The 22355-nt window shown below is 39.8% G+C and overlaps 1 protein-coding gene across 5 annotated transcripts in view; it reads right to left on the bottom strand.

Moving 5' to 3' along the window:
- Positions 1-4744: 4744 nt before the first annotated feature.
- The window catches only part of Alkbh8 (alkB homolog 8, tRNA methyltransferase), a 48642-nt gene continuing 31031 nt past the window's right edge, over positions 4745-22355 (bottom strand). For all 5 annotated transcript variants that reach the window (XM_052189196.1, XM_052189193.1, XM_052189194.1 and 2 more), the window contains 4 exons: positions 18872-19023; positions 16757-17013; positions 9001-9150; positions 4745-6823 (listed from right to left, as the gene is read on the bottom strand). In XM_052189196.1, the coding sequence (XP_052045156.1) occupies positions 6266-6823; positions 9001-9150; positions 16757-17013; positions 18872-19023 (1117 nt within the window). In that variant the 3' untranslated portion in view covers positions 4745-6265. The remainder of the gene's footprint in view (positions 6824-9000; positions 9151-16756; positions 17014-18871; positions 19024-22355) is intronic.

Genomic DNA, 22355 nt, shown 5'->3' on the forward strand with positions numbered 1-22355 from the left:
ATTGCCTGTCTAATCAGTTGCCTATAATGTTTAACTCTAGACAATTGTGTGATGTTGAAAGATTTTTCCTATCCATTCACTTTGAGGTGGTGAGAGGCTAGTGATTAGAAGGGAGTGAGGAGGATCTAGGGAGAGAGACACAGGGAGATGCATGCAGGAATCATGAGTGTGAAAGGGCAGAGATACAGGGTGCTAAGATGGAATCAGAGGTAAATATATCTAAAAGTTAGACTATTGGGATAGAACTTTTACTATCATAGATGGCTTTGTTATTACCTTATTGACATCTTGAACTTTTTAAAAATATATTTAACTATAATTGGCAAATAAATTAATTAAGTATTGAGAGTCTATTCTTCTGGGTAATTTGAGGTACCTTGATTGGGGAACAGCAGATCTGGTGTCCCATGGGTAGTGTGACATGTGTGAAATGTGAGTCCCTTGCATATGGCAGAGAGAAAACTCAGCAGAGATGCCAAGAAAGCTAGTTGGAAGAGATTGCCTCAGAGGCAAAAGTGAGAGCACCTCTGAAGGAGACCCTGTGGAGACATGGTGTCATGTGAGGCAAGAGAGATGCCCAACGTAGCCCAGACTGCTCTAGAGAGTCTAAGCCAGGGACCAGATTCTTGATAGTCAGGATTGACCCTACCAAAGAGTTAAATTGCTGCCTCTGCCAAGGACCTCACTGGGCAGACTGGCCGTTTCTCCTGCAGTTATTGTGGGTGAGGAATGTGTTGGCTCATTTTTAAATTAAATACCATTGCAGCATTCAGAGTGACAGCATCTTATGTTGAGAAGCTTCACTCCTTTTTTGTTTGCATGTTTTGTTCTTTGAGCCTAGGTTATCCTGTATAGCCCTGGCTGTCCTGAAAGTAGGTCTGACTACCAGGCTGGCCTTGAGATCAGAGATCCACCTGTCTCTGCTTCTAACCCCAATCTGTTTCATTCCTATAGGTGCTGAAATTAAAGTTTTACACCACCAGACTGGGCAGAATCTTTTCTCCTTAGGCAATGCAAATAGATGCTAGTATTGTGGGTTTAATGCCCAATTTTCCACAGTGTAATACTTGGGAGGGTATAATTAACTAACTGGAGACTTCTCTATATCAGAAAGTCAAGGACTTGTCCTCAGGGTTCCATGGATAACCTGAAGGTGCTGAGGGAGTACCTTCTCAGTTTTGTCAAAAATACAGCAGATTCCAAAGAGCATGGATTGCTAAGTGCATGGGACTTACCAGCCATGAGTACAAGATCTTCCACGTCTCAGCCACTTTCTTTCTATGGAGAGCCAAACCACAGTTTTAAGGATAGCTGGATTGTTGATTGGGATCTATACTCCTTTTACTATGTATTTGAGTGATTTGATAACCTGAGACACAGCAGCAGATTGAATTTTGCCATGAAGGGCACAGAGGTCTTCCAGACTGAGAGTCACAGGTGTCCTCAAGAGATGAGCACAACAACAAAGTCAAAGGTATAGAAGAGCCAGCCAACACTCAACAAGTTTACTCAGGGAGAAAGGGCTGGAACTTGAGACCTATGATGGTGGAGGCTGCACTGACCAGGATCCTGCTTCTGACATTTCCAGGAATCTAGGATGCTGGGCATGGCTTCAAAGGGCTTTTGGCTAGATGAAGAATTGAAAAAAATCACCCAGAACTCTCTTTGGGGTCTTGGAACCCTGAAGCCTGCTGAGACTTGCAATTAGGGGATCTTCTGTTAGCCCAATGCCAAAGCACCCCTTCCTCCTGAGGTTACAAGACACAAGACGGTATAGTACAGAATAGAGCTTATTCAGGGCATGGAGGGGGGGGGGTTAAGAGGGTAGTAGAGGCAGAGAAAGGCAGAGAGAAGGATAGAGAAGCAGAGGCGGCCATGACCACGTGGTGAGAGGGGGGAGGGTAGAGGAGGAGGGAGGGGAGAGGAAGGGAGGGGAACCCAAGAAGGGACAAGAGAGAAGCTGAGAGTGAGAGAATAAGAGAGGGGGAAGGGGCAGGCAGTCCCTTTTATAGTGTGCCAGACCTAACTGACTGTTGCCAGGTAACGATGGGGAGGGGCATAACTGGCTGTTGCTAGGTAACTGTGGGGTGGAGCTTAGACAGAATCCTAACAAGGGGGAGGTGCCTCGGGGCTTGGCTGTAAGGGGCAGACTTGGTTATCTTAACTGGTGTGGGAAGACACACCCACTGTGGGCGGCACTATTCCCTGGCTAGGAACCCCGGGCAATGTGTGGAAAGGGGCTGAGCAGCAGCAGGCGTTCATTGCTCTTGGCATCCTGATTATTTACACACCTGATGTGAGTGAGCAGCTGCTTCACACTTCAGAGTGGGGTCCCCATCATGAGGGACTTTACTGTGAACCGTGAGCTGGAATAAACCTGTTCTCCTGACAGAGTATTTATCAAACAACAGCAGTGATTAAGATACTTGTGAATTGACCTTCATCCATTCAAGGTGGCTCTTCTTAGGTAAGCAACTTCTTTTTCTTGTTTATTGAAAATAAAGCAGCACCAGTTGCTTGTTATCCTACTGACTACATGATTTGTAATCCCTGAATGTATATGAGTCTGTCTCAGTGTAATTGTTGCTAAATGAATTTGTGATCACAATTGTTGCACTGTGTTCTGTTTACTCCTATTTTCACACACTGCTCAGCAATGAGTAGAACTTCTATGCTTACAGCAACTAGTGTGGTTGTCTGTAGATGCATTATCTGCAAGATTTGCTTGGGGCAGTACAACTAAAGACCTATGCCTGTATCACAGACGAGAAAAATGGATATCAAAATTTGATTCATATTGAAGAATGGCAGCCCTGGGAAAATAGGCTGTAGAAACCACAGAGACATTGTGGGCTCCTTGTATTCCCTCACACCATAACAATTAATCAGAAACTGTTAGCTTTCTACCTCCAAATCCATAACCCAAAGTATACTGCTCTCCTATGTCCAATGCTAACATATTCACAATCACAAACCAATACTCACTTCTCATTTGGATTATATTAAAAGCTTCCTGACTGATCCCTTTTATTCCTTTACTCTCTAATCTTCACACAAAAATCAGATGCTCCTTTCAAAGTGGAACTAAAGATCACTTGTTCTAAAGAGACTGCAATCTCAAAATGGTAACCAACAAAATTTTGGCACAGCCTATATTGTCTCTGACCTTGCCTCCAAACGGAACCATTCCTCAGTATCTGGGGTTCATGTAGGGATGGTGGAAAAGTTCTAGGACCCCTAGAAGAGGTAAAATCTAAAGATACTCAAGTTCATTGTATATAAAGTAAAATTTGAATAAAACTGTCACAAATCCTTGTGTAAACTTTAATAAGCGTCAGCTTACTTAGAAACACAATATAAATGTGCTATATATGTAGTTTGTTCATGTTCATGGGTTCTCTAGAGTAATAACCAACAGAATATATTTATTATAAAATGGATATTTGTTAGATTGGTATATATGACAGAGGCTGTGTAGTTAGAACAATGGTCATCTGCCTACTGGAAAGGGAGAAAACCCTTAAACACATGGCAAATCTCACTCTTCCTGTTACATGCACACCTCCACCTTGCTTTTTCACTTTGGCCCTTTACCTTAGCATTTTACACTACATTTTCTCTCAATCAGAAATTCTGTTTCCACTATATAACTACTTCTCCAACTTTGGTCAAATATTCACTTAAAACTCCCTTTCTTACAGAGTACTGTCTGCACCTTTTTGGAAGCTGAAACCCACCAGCCTTCTCACTCTCTTAGCCTCTGGAGCTGATCTACATCTTATTTCTCTATGGGAAAGTATGTCACTTCAGATCACAATGTACGTTTCTCAGCTATGCTTATTCTTACTGCTCTTTCTACCACTCACCACTGGGCATAATACACCACTTTCCCCAACCAGAATTATGCCTGACAAACAACAGGAAATCAATAAATTAACAAGGAAAGAATCATAGACATGTATTAATGAGTGTCAATGCCAAATTGACTACATACACAAATACATGAGGAGAACTACAGTGCTTCCTGGTATATAGTTTGGGTAGGAGATGAGGATGGAGCAAGCATGGCATTTATTGTTCTTTGTGTGAAAAGTGTTTGAAATAGTTGTGCTCTCTCATGTAATCTATCCAATGAAATTACAACTGAGTATTATGATTTTTCTCTTTCAGATATGTATTTGCCAAATTCTAACAGCTACTAAGTGGTAGAGTTCAGTTTTAAAAACATCTGACTTGAAAATATTTCTTAAAAACATGTGTACCAGTCACTTTTTATTGCAGTGAGAAAATATTGTGACAAAAAGCAATTTATTTTGTCCTACTGTTCCACGGGAATGAAGGGTCCATCATGGCACCAGATGTCTAATAGGAGGAAACTGAGCAATCACATCTCATCCACATACAGGAAGCAGGAAGTCAGAAATCTTAAAGTCCTCCACAATACTTCCTCCAGCAAGGCTCTACAGTGTAACATCCCATAGCCTCCTCAAATAGCACCACCAACCTGGAACCCAGGAGTTAAATATACAAACCTGTGGTGGGAGATTTCTCATTCAGACCACAATATATTACAAGACAAGTTTCCTTCAGGTCAGACATAGCTATGAAGGTGTGTGGGTAGTGAGATTCTAAAACCTCAAGGGAGGCTCACAGCTGCCACCAGATTATGACAACTTATATTTTAAAAAAATTCAGTTAAAATTCTTCAAGTATGTAAAACATGAATCACATTGCCATAGTCCCATTATTGTTTCTTAACCTTTTATTTCACAGGGTTCTCACTTGAACAGGGCTGCCAAAAAAAAAAAAATCATAGTTTTAATATGGAATAAAGACCATATTAAAACTAAACAGCTAATATTTCTAACAAAATTATTGTTCCTCTCATCCACTTTCATTAAAAAGCTGATATACAGTAAAAGAGCGAATTATGAGATGCAAGATTGAGGTCAACCTGGACTATATGAGTTACTCTTCCAAAAAAAGAATAGAAAACAAAATTGTATATGCAAATAGAATTTTAAAGAATCCTACTACAATTTAAAAAATGTTAATTGTAAACATTTTTTAAAGACCATGATGATTTTAAAACATTTACATGTTATTTTAAATTGAGGCAATTTTAAAAATCCCAAGAATTTCCCACTGGTAAACTCAGTCTGGGTAGATACTCGTCAACTTTGCTAGTACTATCCAGAAAGATGCTTTTGGTTTCACTGACTAGATAAAAATGCAGCCCCTGTCCTGAATTGGGACAAACTGAGTAAGAAACAGCCAATTTTGACTGCAAGAACAAAGTTTGGTTTCACTGAAAACATTTTAACTTTTGCAATTTAACTGCTAAAGGGAACTATTAGAGTTGTCTTTAGAGCTTAGACCAATGGATCAGGAATAATTTCTGGTAATAAGTTAGTCAGGTTTAGTAATTATTTCAGCCATTAAAAAGTAATCTTTTGCTCACAGGCTAACATCCCTCTATACTCTTTACGTGGCATTTATGATCACTACGAACACAGTATTATGTACTTGTTTGATTTTTTCAGCCATCCCTTCTTGAAGCTCTCTAGAAACAGGTGCTTCATTCTTGTTTTCTGCTGGTGTGTATGTGTTTGTGGTAATCAGTATTAAATCCAGAGTCTCAATGACAAACATAGTTCTTCAACTCATCTACACACTAACCTCTTTTATTTGTTTACAATTTCATTCCTAGTATTTAATACTAATCAGTATAGGGTGTGTGTTTAATGAATATCTGTTGAATTAAATTTCTATTAATTTCTGAGAATCATCTAGCTAGTATTACTGGGCAGGCATCCAGAATGTGATAGAAAGATGCAGTGAGAAATAATGATTTTTTGGAACAAACAATTTCAGATAAAACTTCAGATACTTTCTTATTGTCCAGGAGAATTCACTTCATTAAAAATTCACATTATTGCTTCATTACAACCATACATAAGTTGGGAGCTATAAAAAAATTTTAACACAAAAGCTTATCTTCAAATGCTATCTATACACTTATACAAACATTACAGACATTTCACAAGTTAATGTCAAACACCACACTTAAAAGGCATGTAAGAGGAACATATGTTTATGAAGTCAGATATTGAGAATAGACAATACTTTCCTAAGTACCTCTGTTCTCAGTTCTCCTTGGTTAACATTCCCCAAATTTCCTCATTATTTAAAAAGATAATTTAGTTTCCTTTTCAAAAACAGATCGGCATTTTTTTCTTTACACATGATATGTTCAGATAAATGATCACACCTTTTGAAGAACAACACACCAATTCCCTTGATCATAATAGCTCTGCAGAATGCTAACATCACCTACAGCCCGGCAGGAAGCTTCCAATTCTCCATCACAGAAAACATGGTAATAACGATGAAACACAGGCCTTGGGTCAGGATATACTGCTACACCAGATGGTTCAGCAGCTTTGCCTTTACCAGGGTGTCCTTTGAGGTGCCAGGGAACAAGCACATCTTGGGAATTAAAACACGTCCTATTTGTATGAATAGGTAGCTCAGAACTGGCAACTTTCCTTGACTTATACTCTTCTTCCTTGGTGTTATTACTGGAGTGGAGAGACAATGCTGGGTCTTCACTGACTCCCTTAGGCATTTCATTTACTAGCAATTTTTCCATGGATGTCACACTGTTTAGCTCATCTTTATCTCCTTGGTTAATTCTGTTTCCTCGAAGATACTTGGACTTTTGATTTTTATATTCTTGTTCCATTGCCCAGACATAAATGAGGGCCTGCCCACCAGGTCTCAGGAGACGGGCAAGTTCTTGGAGAGCTTCCACTCTGCGCTCCTAAAAACAAAAGAAACAAACAAACAAAAACCAAAAAAAAAAAACCCAAAGAAACAAACAAACAACAAAACACAATAAAATGAAATGACTCTAATTTCATTACCCAGAGGAGACAGAGAAAAGTGGGGAAACCTAATTAAATGTAGAACTGTTTGCTGGTGCTCAAAACACCTAGCTAAGGCCCTGGTAAGCAAGTCTGAAGGCTGGACCTGAGTGAATTTTAGTTCACAGTGAGAGGGAATAAAATACAAGCAGAAAACACTGGCCTAAAGATACCAGGCTCTTAGTACAGAGAAGTCAAAGCAGTTGAAATTCAGGGGTCAAAATCATAGATAAAGGAACTAGAAGGAAATGCCTCCAAAGGCTCCATGCAAAGTCCTCCAAAGCCACCTTCCAGTTCCCACACTGCATGAGCACTGGGTGAAATTCCAGGAAACTCAGAAGAGGAGCAGCTGGGAAGGTAGGAAGCAAAGCAGATTTTTCAGCAACCAAGCAATGTTGGAGAGACAGACGATGACTTTAAGGTCTAAAAGGTACAGTGACCCAGGGAGAAACAAAGCCTATCTCTCAACCAATCCTGCTTAGAAGGGGGAACAAAGTATTCACAGGAGGAAATACAGAGACAAAGTGTGGAGCAGAGACTGAAAGGAAAGGCCACACAAAAACTGCCCCACCTGGGAATCCATCCCATAGGGTTACCAAACCCAGACACTATTGTTGATGCCAAGAAGTGCTTGCTGACAGGAGCATGATATAGCTGTCTACTGAGAGGCTCTGGCAGAGCCTGACAAATACAGATGCAGATGCTCACAGCCAACCATTGGACTGAGCATGGAGTCTCCAATGGAGGAGTTAGAGAAAGGACTGAAGGAGCTGAAGGCGTTTGCAACCCTTTAGGAAGAACAACAATATCAACCAACCAGACTCTCCAGAGCTCCCAGTGACAAAACCACCAACCAAATAGTATACATGGAGGGCCCCATGGCTCCAGCTGCATATGTAGCAGCGGAAGGCCTTGACAGGCATCAATGGGAGGAAAGGCCCTTGGACCTGTGAAGGCTTGATGTCCAGTGTAGAGGAATGCCAGGGAGGGGACGTAGGTAGGTGGGTGAGGGAGCACCCTCATAGAGGCAGGGAAAGGGGGGACATAATAGAGGGGTTCCAGAGGGGAAAACTGGGAAAGGGGATAGCATTTAAAATGTAAATAAAGAAAATATCCAACAAAAAAAGTGCTTCAAAGAATGAGTACTAGATGGAGTAAATATTCAACAGTATAAATAAATACCAAGAGCCTTAAACAATGAAAATAATATATAATAATGTTCCCATGGAGGACAGAGGAGCTAAATGTCATTCTTATCTATTACATAAGATGTCTAATCTTGTTAAAAGAGCCAAGTATAACAGCACAAAGTAGACTCCGGTCACAGGCAGATATTAATCACTTATGGAAAATATTAAACATAAGCAAAGACTCTCCAGAAAGCTAAGGGAGGAGGGAAAGCTACATTAAAGCTATACAGCAAGCAAACAAAAAGAATAGTTATTGATTTTTGTCACTGTGGTAAAATGTCCAAGAAAAACATAAATGGAGATTTATTTTGGTTCACAGACTTCCAGATTTCAGTCCACTTTTAGCTTTTTGTTCATAGGGCTACACTGGGCAGAACATCACAGAAAGGAACATCCTGGCAGAGCTGCTGCTCTGACAGCAGCAAGTAGCAGAGGGAAGGAAAGGGGCCCAGGATGAAATATGCCATTCACAGCCACTCTACTGGTGAGCTCTTTCCTTTAAATCAGGCCCCACCTCTTAATAGTGCATTCAACATAAAATAGGCAATGAATTGGCCCACTGATGAATTAGTACCCCTATGACCCAATCATCTTCTAACAGAGCCGCAAGCTTGGGACCATGCCTTTACCACAGAGGCCTTTTTTATTTTATTTTATTTTTGGAGGGTACTTCATGTTGAACCATGACAAAAGTAGAAAAATAAAAGAAAGAAAAGAAATTTAAGAAAGGAAAGGCTTATTTTCTCTCTCTCTCTCTCTTTCTCTCTCTCTCTCTCTCTCTCTCTCTCTTTCTCTCTCTCACACACACACACACACACACACACACACACACTTTTCCTGTCATTTTACTTAAAAACTCTTACAGAGGGAAAAGCAACACTCACTGCAGTTGCAAAGTGGTGAATGACCGCAATAGAGATGCAAGCATCACAAGACCCACTTCTGACAGGAATAGCCAGTGCATCGCAGACTAAGGCCTGGAACTGCCTCTCTCTACAAATGTCCACAAGGTTCCGGCTACGATCACACCCAATCTGGGATTAAAAAAAAAATTAACATTTGGTTTATATATCGCAAGAAGTTTATTTCATATCTTAGACTAATCACACAATGTTCATATTCATAAGAAAACATTACAAGTCATAACATTCAGTACAAAGTCATGACTATAGTCAGAAAAATCAATTACCATACAACCCCACCCCCAAAAGTGGAGGTCATATGCAGTGGAACAAATCATCCATCCTAGAAGGTGGGAGTCAGTAGCAGGCGAGACCAACCAGTATTAAACAGTGAATCCCTGTTTACTATCATTGGTGGTGGGTTTTTTTGTTTTGTTTTGTTTTGTTTTTTTACTGTTGGTAAAGATTATTTCAATTTTTATTTTTATTTATTTTTATTTTTATTTTTTGGCTTTCTCAAGACAGGGTTTCTCTCTGTAGCCCTGGCTGTCCTGGAACTAACTTTGTAGACCAGGCTGGCCTCAAACTCAGAAATCTGCCTGCCTCTGCCTCCCAGAATGCTGGGATTAAAGGCGTGCGCCACCACTGCTTGGCATTTCAATTTTTAAAACTATTGAAACTTTTTTCTGTTAAATACCTGATGTGGGTGCTGTGGCCCCTGGGTAGAGCATAGTGGATGAAGAGGGAGGCTTCTATACTATACCACTCTAATTGTACTAGTGCCTGTGTCCGCTGGCAAACCATATGACTCAAAACAAAGGATCCTAGCAAACAAGTGGAAGCTCAGGGTGGTAGCTGCTTTCCCTGTCTGTGCAGAGGACCCCTTGGGTACTGGCAGCCTTGAACTTCCGTTGCCTACTCCAGAGCTCATGTTGATTTCCTATCAGTCCAAAGGATGTATAAAAGGACTTGCTGCTGTGCAATACAGTAGATCTGCACCTTGATATTGTTTCTGGAGTTTGTTTCCCAGGTGACTCCACTTTCCTCTTCTCCTCCTTGATCCTGGATCCCACAACCTAGCCTTACAAAAACAAAGTGCTGAACTAACACTTTGTAAAATTATGCTTGTTTAAACCTTTCTGTATAAGAAATCCATCCTATGAGAATGGTACCATTGAAGGCAGCAAGCAGAGCAAACATTTCCACTTCCCCAAGCGGTAAAGCCTAATGAGCCAGTCCCATAATCATCTCGATTCTGTGTAAAATTTGCAAGGGCTTCATTTTTAGTATAGCTTTTGTTATTTCCGTATAAGCTTTCCTGTTTAGCAACATATACACAAACAACCAATATTTATGCACTATGTACACCTATACATATGTCCATGCACATCTATATACATATAACTGTGATGTGCACGTGTAAACTATAGACAACATAAAGAACATAAAAAATATTTACTCATTTATTTTTTCATTGTAATAAACCCTGGTTCTTAAGGCTCTTGCAGTTCTGCTGAAAATAAAGAATAGAGATTTTCTTACCAAAACAATTCTTGGTTGAGCTAAATCACAATGTCATTCTTGTTATATTTAATATGTGTGTGTACTCAGTTTCCAACTTGTAATAAATGATATCTATATTTGACCCTTAGATCTGCTTTAATTTATGAAGTTGGATAAAAGTTCCCAATTAGTAATCTTTCCTTGGTATAATTCCATATGGGACGTCCCAATGCACTATTAATACCAGGATCGGAATCATTCCTAACTCTCCTCTTTGCTCAGGATCCATGCCTGACTGATCACATTCATTTCTTTTCACCTATATTCTATACAACTCAGCTAGTTAAGCTCAAAACACAAGTCAAATAATATACACTAAGTTTGACATTGGCTACATTTCCCTACATTTGAATTCAGTTCAAAAATAATAATAAGCCATAAATATGCCCAGTTGTGACTGACAGCTGAATCTGTCTAAATACATAGCTCTGGCAGAATGAGTAAAACATAAAAAAAAATCATTAAAATAAAGTTCCATTTTCTACTGTTAAACTATCAAATACATAACTTTTAAAGCAGGAAAGTAATTGCTGGTTACCTTCGCAAGTTAGAAAGAAAAAAAAAAAAGTAAGCACACCCTTCAGCATGCAGAGTGGAATGAGGAGAACTCCTGAACTGTTTTAAAAGTCAAAATATCTCACAGTGATAGCAGTGTGATAAATCTCTGTTCTTACATAATGTTGTTGGGAGTGGAAACTTGCACAACCATTTCACTATTTTTAATTATCGTGATAAAACTACTGACAATCTTTGCTTAATAATCACTCTTCTAATATGTGTTTTACAAAGTAACACAAGAGTGCTAGAGAAAGGGCTGTTGTTATGGAAGACCCAAATTCAATTCCCAGAACCCAGGATGGCAACTTAAAACTGTAACTACTGCTCCAGGAGATCAACACCCTCATATAGGCATATACAGCCAAAACACCAATGTACATAAAAAAATATTATATATTTTAAGTAACACAAAGTGTACACAAAAAACTAGCCCTGTTAAGTCTCTGTTTTGAAGTTTCCCAGGCAGATTCTTTTTAATATTTTGAGTTAGTCATATCTCTATAGTAGAAATAATGAAATTTAATGGCAAAGAAAGTTAGTCATTAGTCCAGAATAGATCATGGATTTAAAAACCTGGTCTTCCATCAACGAGATGAGAAGCCCTGTGAAGGCTAGTTGCCCCAATGTAGGGGAATGCCAGGTCATAGAAGCGGAGTGGGTGGGTTAGTGAGCACAGGGAGGGGCCACAGGATAGGGGGTTTTTGGAGGGGAAGTGAGGAATGGGGATACATTTGAAATGTAAGTAAATGACTAATTAAAAAATAATTGTAAATAGGGAATATATCTAATAAAAAACAAAAAAACCAAAAAACCCCATTTGAAATGTAACTAAAGAATATATCCAATAAACCATTTCACTATTTCACTATTTCATTTCACTAAAAAAAGAAAAATAAATAAATAAATGTAAATAAACCCTAGTCTTCTTCATACCACAAATCCATGTTTTTCATTCTTGTCACAATGTCTTTTAATATACAGGTTTATATACAGTGAGATATCCTTATGAGTTTTTTTTATAGCATACATACTCAGAACAAAATCTACCTTCCTAATGAAATTCTAAGTGCACAATAGGCTCTCTCTCTCTCTCTCTCTCTCTCTCTGTGTGTGTGTGTGTGTGTGTGTGCACAAGCTGCTTGTGTGTGCTGCTGTAGGTCAAACCAGAACCCAGAACACTGAAGCCCTCGCTGTGTCCCTGAGCTAAGTCCCCAACCCTGCAGTTATTCATAATGTGGGGATGTGCTTGATATTGTGGAGGACTGATGCCCCAGAGAAGGGGGATACTAGAGGGGGGTGAGGTGTGAGTGGGTGGGAAGCATTCTCTTAGAGGCATCAATCCTCCACAGGACCAAGCACAGCCCCACATGTGAGCCCTTGAAAGGCAGCCTAGTTTCTGGCTGAGCTAGGTTTAAAACCCTGGTGACCAAGCAGGTGATCATGCAAGGAACTGTAGGCTACGCTCCTAGACACCAAGCTCCTGGGAGAAGGCCTCAGCTCTCCATAATTCTGTGGCCATCAGTCATGTAAGAGCAATGCCCCAAGTCCCTCCACAGGTAGAGGATGTGACAAGACATAGCCTCAAAACAGATCTCCATTTTAATGAAGTACCTAAAGGCCTGAACAGCTTAGCCAATTAAGCTCTCCTTCCCAGACACTTCTCCCTGCAAAAGGTATTTAACCTCAGGCCCACCCTGGGAAAGTGGGGTACGGTTTCACTCATCACAATCCACCATGACAATAAATATTTTAAAAGCATGGATTGCCACTTCACTTCCACCGTGGAGAACAATGGAGCAGGTCTTCCTCTAAAGAGCCTTGTCTAATCTCCTGCAGGAGGCCTCTCTGACCTCCCAGCCATGGACTCCACCAAGCCAAGCCACCAGACAAACAAGCAAAGGACTCACTAGCCCCCATGGGACCCAGTTCTCTCCTTCCACCTTTTCCTTTACCCTGGGTTAGATCCAGCCAGTGGGCCTGACTCCCTTCTCAGTTCGTCCCTAGCATCCAGCGGCATATGGGGTGTCCAAGACTCTGAGAACCTGACATCCTTGGCCTCCCCTCCGTGCAGCATGGGGACCCACAAGCTGGCTCCCAGCAGTCCCAGGGGACCTCAGACTGTACTCCCTACCCCTGAGGATTCTCACAGCCTCTACATGCTAGGCCTGCCCGGCATTGGCATGGGGTGAATGCAGTCAAAACTCCCACATCCCACCTTACCCAGTGACCCAAGCCCTGAGCAGATTCAGGCCACCATTTTAACCCACACACCCCCACCTCACTGAGGCCAGACAAGGCAGTCCTCTGCTACATAACATGGAGCAGAGGCTACAGACCAGTCATGTTCTTTGGTTGGTGCTAGTCCCTGGGAGCTCTGAGGGGTCCAGTTAGTTGATACCATTGTTCTTCCTATGGGTTGCAATCTCCTTCAGCTCAAGAGAAGCCCTTTTAATTACAGCTTTGATTTCATTGATTATAATGGCTCTGTAATAACTTCTTGCTCTAATTTGGTAGATAGTATGCATTTATAAGTTCTATTTCTTTTAGGCTTTCTAGACTTTTAGAAGATTGCTTTTCATAGTAATTTCTAATAATCTTTTGTACTTCATTGGACTATGTGGTGAATGATGCCACTTTAATATCAAATTTATAAATTTTTGTCTTCTGCATCTTTCTTTTTTTCCAAAATCTAATATGAAACATTTTTTACAAAGTTAACACACTACAACCATTGTGTTGTATGCCTTTAATACTAGTACTTGGGAAACAGAGGCAGAAAGATTTCTATAAATCCTAGGTCATCCTAATCTACAAAGTGAGTTCCAGAGCAGTCAAGGTTATGTAAGTGAGACTTGGTCATAACACATGGCTTCGTTTTGTTAGTTAGATGGTTTGTTTGTTTTTGAGGTAGCCCAAGTAACCCTCATGAACTGAGATTATTATATGCATGTTTTTATTATAAGCCTGGTTTTATCATCTTATTTTGAACAGTAGGATGGAATTTTACACGAAACATTTAAAAAAGGAACCTATGCCTTCAATGTGAGCAAATTTAATCTGTTATTCACAAACTGAAATTGAACTATATACATGACAACAATACATGAGTATCATTTCGTTTTAGATGAAAAACTATTCTTTTCATCTGCCATGCAGTGTCAGCTCCAAGTTCCTTTAATTGCAGTGGTAATATTTCCTTTGTGTTGGAGTGGAGAAGGAAGCCAAGATTCTAAGTAATCTGAGATATTTCAATAACTTGGATATAGACTGACTCTCATTCATTCATTCATTCATGCATTCATGAATTTTCTTCTTCTCTTTCCCTTCCGTCCTTCCTTTCCCTCAACTCTTCATCCCTAGTCTTGAGAAATAAAATTTCTAGTCATCACAGAGCAGTGATAATATGGATAATGTAGATAGGCCTACCACACAAAAAACTTTCTTCACATAAAAATTTTAAAAAAGCTGGCTCAAAGAACAAAATAATAACAAATGAAAGCAGATAATTGCAGAACTGGAAATGGCTTTAGCTCTGGACCTAGCATGGTAAAGTTCATAAAATTTTAAATCTACGAGGCATTTCCTTTCCTGATTATGAATGAATGAGCACTAGGGACCAAGTGTCTGTTATTCAGGTATAGGGGCTATGTTGAAGCTGGCACTCAGCAGCAGTTCAGAACAGTCAGTTGTTCTTTGCATTTCGACTAGTTGTGGCTTTCCATAATAGTCTTCATCTGCTATAAAAAAAATGCTGCTTTGATGAGTTTTTACATTTGCAAGAGTTATTACATTTATGTGTTTGGAACCAGGATATGTTTGGCCCATGTAAAGTGGACCTGTTAGGAGGAATGGCCTTGTTGGAAGAAGAGTGTCACTGTTGGGGTGGGCTTTGAGGTCCCCCGGTCTTGCTTTTCCCAGTGTGGAAGGGAGCCTCCTCCTGGCTGTCTGCAGGAAGAGAGTCTCTTCCTAGCTACCTTCAGATCAAGATGTAGAACTCTCAGCTCCTTCTCTAGCATCATGTCTGCCTGTATGCTGCCATGTTTCCTACCATGATGATAATGGATTGAAGCTCTGAAATTGTAAGGCAGCCCCAAGTAAATGTTGTCCTTGATAAGAGTTGCCTTGGTCATGTTGTCTCCTCACAGCAACAAAACCCAAACTAAGACACAGGGTTTACAGTGCTTCTATTTTTGTGCTCTCCTTGCAGTGGTTCCTTGTCACAGTATATTACTGTTAAGGCCACTGCAAAAAAAGTTATTATAACAGATTAAAAATTAGCAAACATGCCCATTCTTTTTTACCTTTTCAGTGTGTGTGTGTGTGTGTGTGTGCATGCACGCTCACAAGCACGTATGTGTGTGCATGTTGGTACATGTTGGTAATTATACATATGTGCATATAATTATGAAGTCCATAGACCAGCTTCAAGTGTCATTCCTCAGGAGCTGTCCATCTTGGTTTTTTTTTTTTTTTTTTGAGACAGGGTTTCTCTGCGTAGCCCTGGCTGGCCTTGAACTCAGAAATCCCCCTGCCTCTGCCTCCCAAGTGCAGGGATTAAAGGCGTGCGCCACCACCACCCGGCCATCTTGTTTTTTGAGATAAAAATCTGTCAGTGAGGCCAATAGCTCACAGACTCAGGTATGCTGATTAGTCATTGAGGCCTAGGGACCCTCCTGTCACTGCCTCCCCAGTACTGGGAAGAAAATCTTGTGCCACTATACCCAGCTTCTGATGTAGGTGTTTTGCGCACTGAACTCAGGTTCTCATGCTTATGTGAAAAACAATTTATGTATTGAGGTATCACTTCAAGACTTCTCTAACTCTTTTGTTCTGTTTCTCTAGATATTTATGGCCATTGTATTCTTTGCAATTTTCCTTGTCCTTAGATTTTACTTTCTAATGTGATCATGAGTAAACTATTTTATGATTAAAAATTATAGTTTAGAAGAAATTTTATAGAGAAGTTTCCTTATTGGGACATCTTAATAGAAGAAAGATAAAGCAGAAAAACTGGAAGAGGAGCAGAAAGATTGTCAGGGCCAGAGGAACAAGGCATCTGCTATAAGGCAGCATCTTCTATATATGACAGGGAAGCTATACCATGAAATCTCAATATGACTGCCTAATCAAGACCTGAAAAATGACAATACCAGATGACATGCTAATGTGGGTGGGTGGAAATTCACAAGGCCCACTTCTGTATGAAGAATTGTGGGCAGTTAATGATGGATGAGAGAGGGAATCTTCTTCAGGGAGGACCCTCTCTAATTGGTTATCCAATCTCAAGTTATTAGTCCTAAACACACACATACACACACACACACACACACACACACCACTAAATGGACTCAGCAGGCTTCATATGCATGTGCATATAAATATTCATATATATATAGATATATATGAATATTTATATATAACAATAACAACATAAAAAAGAGGTCATGGGGTTTAAAGGCAATGAAAGAAAGAGGAGAAATTGAAATCAGGAGAGGAAGGAATAAAATGATGTTAATACTCATTTATTAACTCATGATGTAAACACAATACTCATGTATGAACACTCCCCTCCCCTTTTGTTTTTAAATAGGAAAATAGAAGCAGCACAATTACTTGCCATATATAGCTCCTTGTTGATGCCAAGGTACTTTCCATTTCCACATCCAATATCCGCCACTATGGAACCACTTGGCAAAGCTGTCAGGAATTCTACTATGCGTGGCCATGGACTATACCTCGTGCTGCTGAAGTGACTCGCGATCTCATCGTACACACGGTGGACATGCTTTTGCTCTAGCTCCAGTGCTTCTTTATTGCTCTCCGGAAGGGATGGAGGTGTGGCCTTCCTTTCTCTGTCACAGACCGAGGAGTAACCTATATGAAAGGAAAAAGCTCTGCATCCAGGTGTGGCAGCTCATCCCCACAACCCTACCATTTGAGAGTTGGAGCAACAACACCAACAAGAATTTTAGAGCAGTCGGTATTATATATTGATTTCCATGTGGCCTAGGCTTACAGAGTGAAACCCCCATCTCAATCAATCAATCAATCAATCAACCCAATTAACCAATCAATAATAAACAAATTCATTAAATAAGTAAAGTAATATAAACTTTTACCTTTTTTTTTTGTTTGTTTTTTTGGTTTTTTTTTTTTTTTGGATTTGGTTTTTTCGACACAGGGTTTCTCGGTATAGCCCTGGTTGTCCTGGAGCTCACTCTGTAGACCAGGCTGGCCTCGAACTCAGAAATCTGCCTGCCTCTGCCTCCCAGAGTGCTGGGATTACAGGTGTGCACCACCACCGCCTGGCTTAAACTTTCACCTTTTATGCAAAATATTACGGTATCAAATAAAAATCCATGTATGGTATAGTGTTTAAGGGTAGTTGATGGATGCTGGGGGAAGCTGTGTCATTTTCTTTGATAATGTTGACAATGATAAATAGTCCATGCTCCAGAAAATTTCTACACCCATACTCAAACAAGTAATTCTAACTAAACTTAATGAGTCATAAAACAAAAAAATGAAACAAAACAAGTAAGAGTGGGAAGATTTTTGGGAAGAAGGTAGCCACTTGGAGAGGACTAATGGTGAGTAACAAGAAACAAACAGTATGAAATTATCACAAAAGCAAGACAAGAGGAAACAAAAAGGGAAAAAAAAATCTGTGAACTGACTAGAAAGCCCAATGATTTTAGCCTTTGACTTATAATTAATAACCATCCCCAACAAAGAAACATTTGTATAAGAAACCTAGCTTGTCTCTCCAACCAAATTTTTATGTACCTTAAAGCTTTAAAACTCTAGAAGGGGAGTTTTGCTTTACTTTTCTATACCTTTTAAAGGTGGCAGAAGTGTGAAATTCACCCAGAATTAAACATCTTTAAGGTATCACACTTATAAACTTATTGACACCATTAGCAAAAGAAGTAAACACTCATTGTTTGCCTCACAAATTCAGCAATTTTAAGGTTTTGTTAAACAGGATTACCATCTTCAGATGTAAGAGGCTTTGTTATTTAAGATTATTTGTATTTTTACTTATGTGCATATGTCTCTGTTTGTATATGCCATGTGGGAGTAGAGGTGCCTTTGAAGACCAGAATGTATCAGATCTTTCTGAACTGAACAAACAGTCTGATAATGTGGGCAGTGGAAAGAAGCAACAGCTAGCCCTGAGGAAAAAAGATTTTTAATTTAAAAAGTTCTTAGGATTGTAGCTAAATATAATAGCTACTACTGCAGGCTCCCCCAAACTGAAATACTTGTGATATGAAAAGCATTCCCTGATCTTTGTCATTGCAAATTATCATTTATAAAGTAAAAAGAATTTCTGTTGCATCCAAGAAATTCATCTAGGGATCAGCAAACTTATGTAAACAGGTCAGAATAGCACCCTGTTTTGTTCATTTCCTGTTCCTGCACAAATAGTAATTTATTACCTCACAACCCCAACACTCTCTTATCTGTCACTTTAGAAAATGAAGCATTTTCTTGGCACACTATAATGCTAAAGAAATTTCTCATATCTAATGATAAAATATAGCCTCTGCCTTCAAAGAATATAAATATCAATGAAGAAAGCTCAGAGACACACTGGGAAAGTCTAATCCAGAGCGGAGTATAGGACACAGCACTGGAAAGTTAGGACAAAGCTCTAAGCACTGGCAGTTTTCAAGCGTGTCCTTCCTAGATTTACTTGGCTGCAGCACAGATGAAATCAGAGACTTACTACAATTGCAGGGCGTTTGCCTCACTTTCCTAAATGTAAACGATGTTCGCATTCCCCTCCTGCTCAAAGTCAAGTCTCCGACGTCACTGCTGATTATGCCACCTTTAAACTGCTCAGATGCTTGGACGGTATCAAATTTTCGAGGTGTAATTCTGAAGACAATAAATAACTTATTTGACATTATAGTGAGACCAATATCTTAAGAAACATAACAAATGTTGGAATTAATATATCTTTTAACATCTCTGACACTCTTCAAACTACAATGAACTTGGGAAAGAAGTTACATATAGTTGAAATCCTGTTTTTGTTTTCTCCAAAATAAACATCCAGAGGTTTTTACCAAGTTTATTTCCTATGCTTTCATGCTTATTTCAATTTTTCTCCCTTTCACAAAAGATCTTACTTAACATCTCAATAGTTGGTATCCTGTTTTTCTTTCTATATCAGTCTCTTCCCCATCTCTGACTACCTCCCACCTTTCCCTTCATTGTTTTCTGAATTGTGTGTGCGTGTGGGCGTGCACACACTTCACACACTCATACACAATGAGTAACGCCAAGAGGAACCTTCAAAAATAATGTTGAGATTTATTTTTCTTTCTCCTAAAAATATTATAAAGAATATATAATCCTGTTAAACACGAGTGACTTACAATACCAGCTTTCAGAAATAACTACTCTTAGCATTTAGTGGCATAATCAATTTTCAATGAAAAAAAAGTGATCAAAGTGTTAATCCCAGCCCACTTTCAGCAACTAAGACCAGCAGCTATGTCATCACTGGTTGCCAGTGTGGCACGTGCACCCTTTAAAAGGTCCCTGCCATCATGGCCTGCTCTCTTTCTCTGTCTTTTTGTCTCTGTTTCTCTCATGTCTCAACTCTGAGATGGACTTTCACTCCCCTTGCTCCCCAACCAATAAATCTCTATTGTGAAATGTGTTCAAGGTGTGATCTTGGTAGGATACTTTGGTCCTGATCTGCCAAGATACTCTGCTGGAAAACCCAACCAAAAATCATCTCAGAAAATGCTATACCATTTCCAAGAATAGGTTGAATAAGGTTTTAATAACTACTTATTTTGCACTTACTCTAAGTGCCATTATTCATAAAAGTTTAAGAATGAGTGGGAACCAAAAGAGCCTGGACTAAAAAGAAAAGAAAAAGGGGAAAAAATGGTTATTCCTCAAATTCCAGAAATACTTGAAAAAAATGGCTTAGACTGCGTTAATTTAAAGTGCCAATATTTTAATGGCCATGAAAAAAAAATCAAAATCCGACGATCTATTTTTTATGACTCAAATTCCTAAACCGTCTCAAGGCTGCCTCTAGTGCTGAAACAATACCAGCTCAGCGTCTCCCCCCCTCACCCCATCCCCACATCTATACCTCTGTGGATCCCACCATTCCCCCTTCCCCTGGCTTTTACCTCTTTGCTATGTCCCAGTCACTAACTATAGCAAACAGGACTGCTCAACCACAAGCTACTCCTGAAAGGCAGATAGGCTGACTGAAGACCTTTTGTACTCTGCTTCCCCAACTAAATGCTCACGGTCAGCTCTGGCTCAGCAACAGAATAGTAGCTACAACCTCCCTTTCCTCCTGTCCTTCCCTCCCTAGAACTCAAAGAACATTCCCTCCTGGGCTCCAACACCTGCCTCGACACTGTGCCCTATACCCAACCCTGGAAAGCACACACTGCTCAACCACAGGCTATGCCTGCCAGATGACAAGGAAGAATGCCAATTGACCCTCTCTACTTTCTGTGTTCCCCAAGACCCAATACTCAGGGTCACTACTAGTGCTGAAACTGACTTCTGGACTACTGCAAACATTACCCATGCTAAGCAAACCAGAAAAAAAAATTGGCAAATCAGTCCAAAGATTCTCTAAAAATCCAGAGAGGAAAAAGAAAGCAAAAAATAAAACTCCCTCTTCTGCCGCCACCTGCCCTTTCTGCTGCGGCAGAATCTTGCCTGGTCTGCCACAATGAAGACACCATCTCCTGAAACTTCCTAGAGTACCAGCCACACTCAAGACATTTGAGAACCAGCGCACTCAGGGTATTTGGAGGTCGGAGAGGCCTGGGAGCACAAGAGAGCTGGTATCCTAGGAGTGCCTACATACCTTTATGTGAGAACTTTATGAGAGAACAGGAATCCCAGGAGTGCAGATACACAGGCTTGCAGGACAGATAAGCCACAGTCAGAAATAGCAAGACCAGCTAACACCAGAGAAAATTAGATGGCAAAAGGCAAACTCAAGATCACTATCAACAGAAACCAAGACAACATGGCACCATTTGAACCTAGGTCTCCCACAACAGCAAATCCTGGATACCCCAACACACTGGAAAAGCAATAGCTGGATTTAAAATCACATCTCATGATTCTGATAGAGGACTTCAAGAAGGATATAAATAACTCCCTTAAAGAAACACAGGAGAACATGGGTCAACAGGCAGAAGAAGCCCTTAAAGAGACAACACAAATATCCCACAGGGAATTATGGGAGACCATGGGTCAACAGGTAGAAGCCCTTAAAGAGAAAACACAAAAACCCCTTAAAGAATTTCAGGAAAACACAAACAAGTGAAGGAACTGAACAAAACCATCCAGGATCTAAACATGGAAGTAGAAACAATAAAGAAATCACAAAGTAAGACAGCTCTGGAGATAGAAAACCTTGGAAAGAATTCAGGAGTCATAGATGCAAGCATCAACAACAGAATACAAGAGATAGAAGAAAGAACCTCAGGTGCTGAAGATACCATAGAAAACATTGACTCGACAGCTAAAGAAAATGCAAAATGCAAAAATCTTGTAACCCAAAACATCCAGGAAATCCAGGACACAATGAGAAGACCAAACCTAAGGATTATAGGTATAGAAGAGAACAAGGATTTACATCTTAAAGGGCCAGTAAATATCTTCAATAAAATTACAGAAGAAAATTTCCCTAACCTAAAGAAAGAGATGCCCATGAACATACAAGAAGGCTACAAAACTCCAAACAGAGTGGACCAGAACAAGAACTCCTCCATAATAATTAAAACACCAAATGCACTAAACAAAAAAATAATATTAAAAGCAGTAAGGGAAAAAGGTCAAGTAACATATGAAGGGAGACCTTTCAGAATTACACCAGACTTCCCACCAGAAACTATGAAAGCTAGAAGATCCTCGGAAGATGTCATACAGACCCTAAGAGAACATAAATGTCAGCCCAGGCTACGATACCCAGCAAAACTCTCAATTACCATAGACGGAGAAAATAAGACATTCCATGACAAGACCAAATTTATACAATATCTTTCTACAAACCCAGTTCTACAAAGGATACTGTGTGGAAAATACCAACACAAGGCTGAAAACTACACCCTAGAAAAAGCAAAAAAGTAATCTTTCAACAAACCCAAAAGAAGATAGCCACATAAACAGAATTCCACCTTTAACAACTAAAATAACAGGAAGCAACAATCACT

This window comes from Apodemus sylvaticus, chromosome 7, assembly GCF_947179515.1.
Source record: "Apodemus sylvaticus chromosome 7, mApoSyl1.1, whole genome shotgun sequence".
NCBI lineage: Eukaryota > Metazoa > Chordata > Mammalia > Rodentia > Muridae > Apodemus > Apodemus sylvaticus.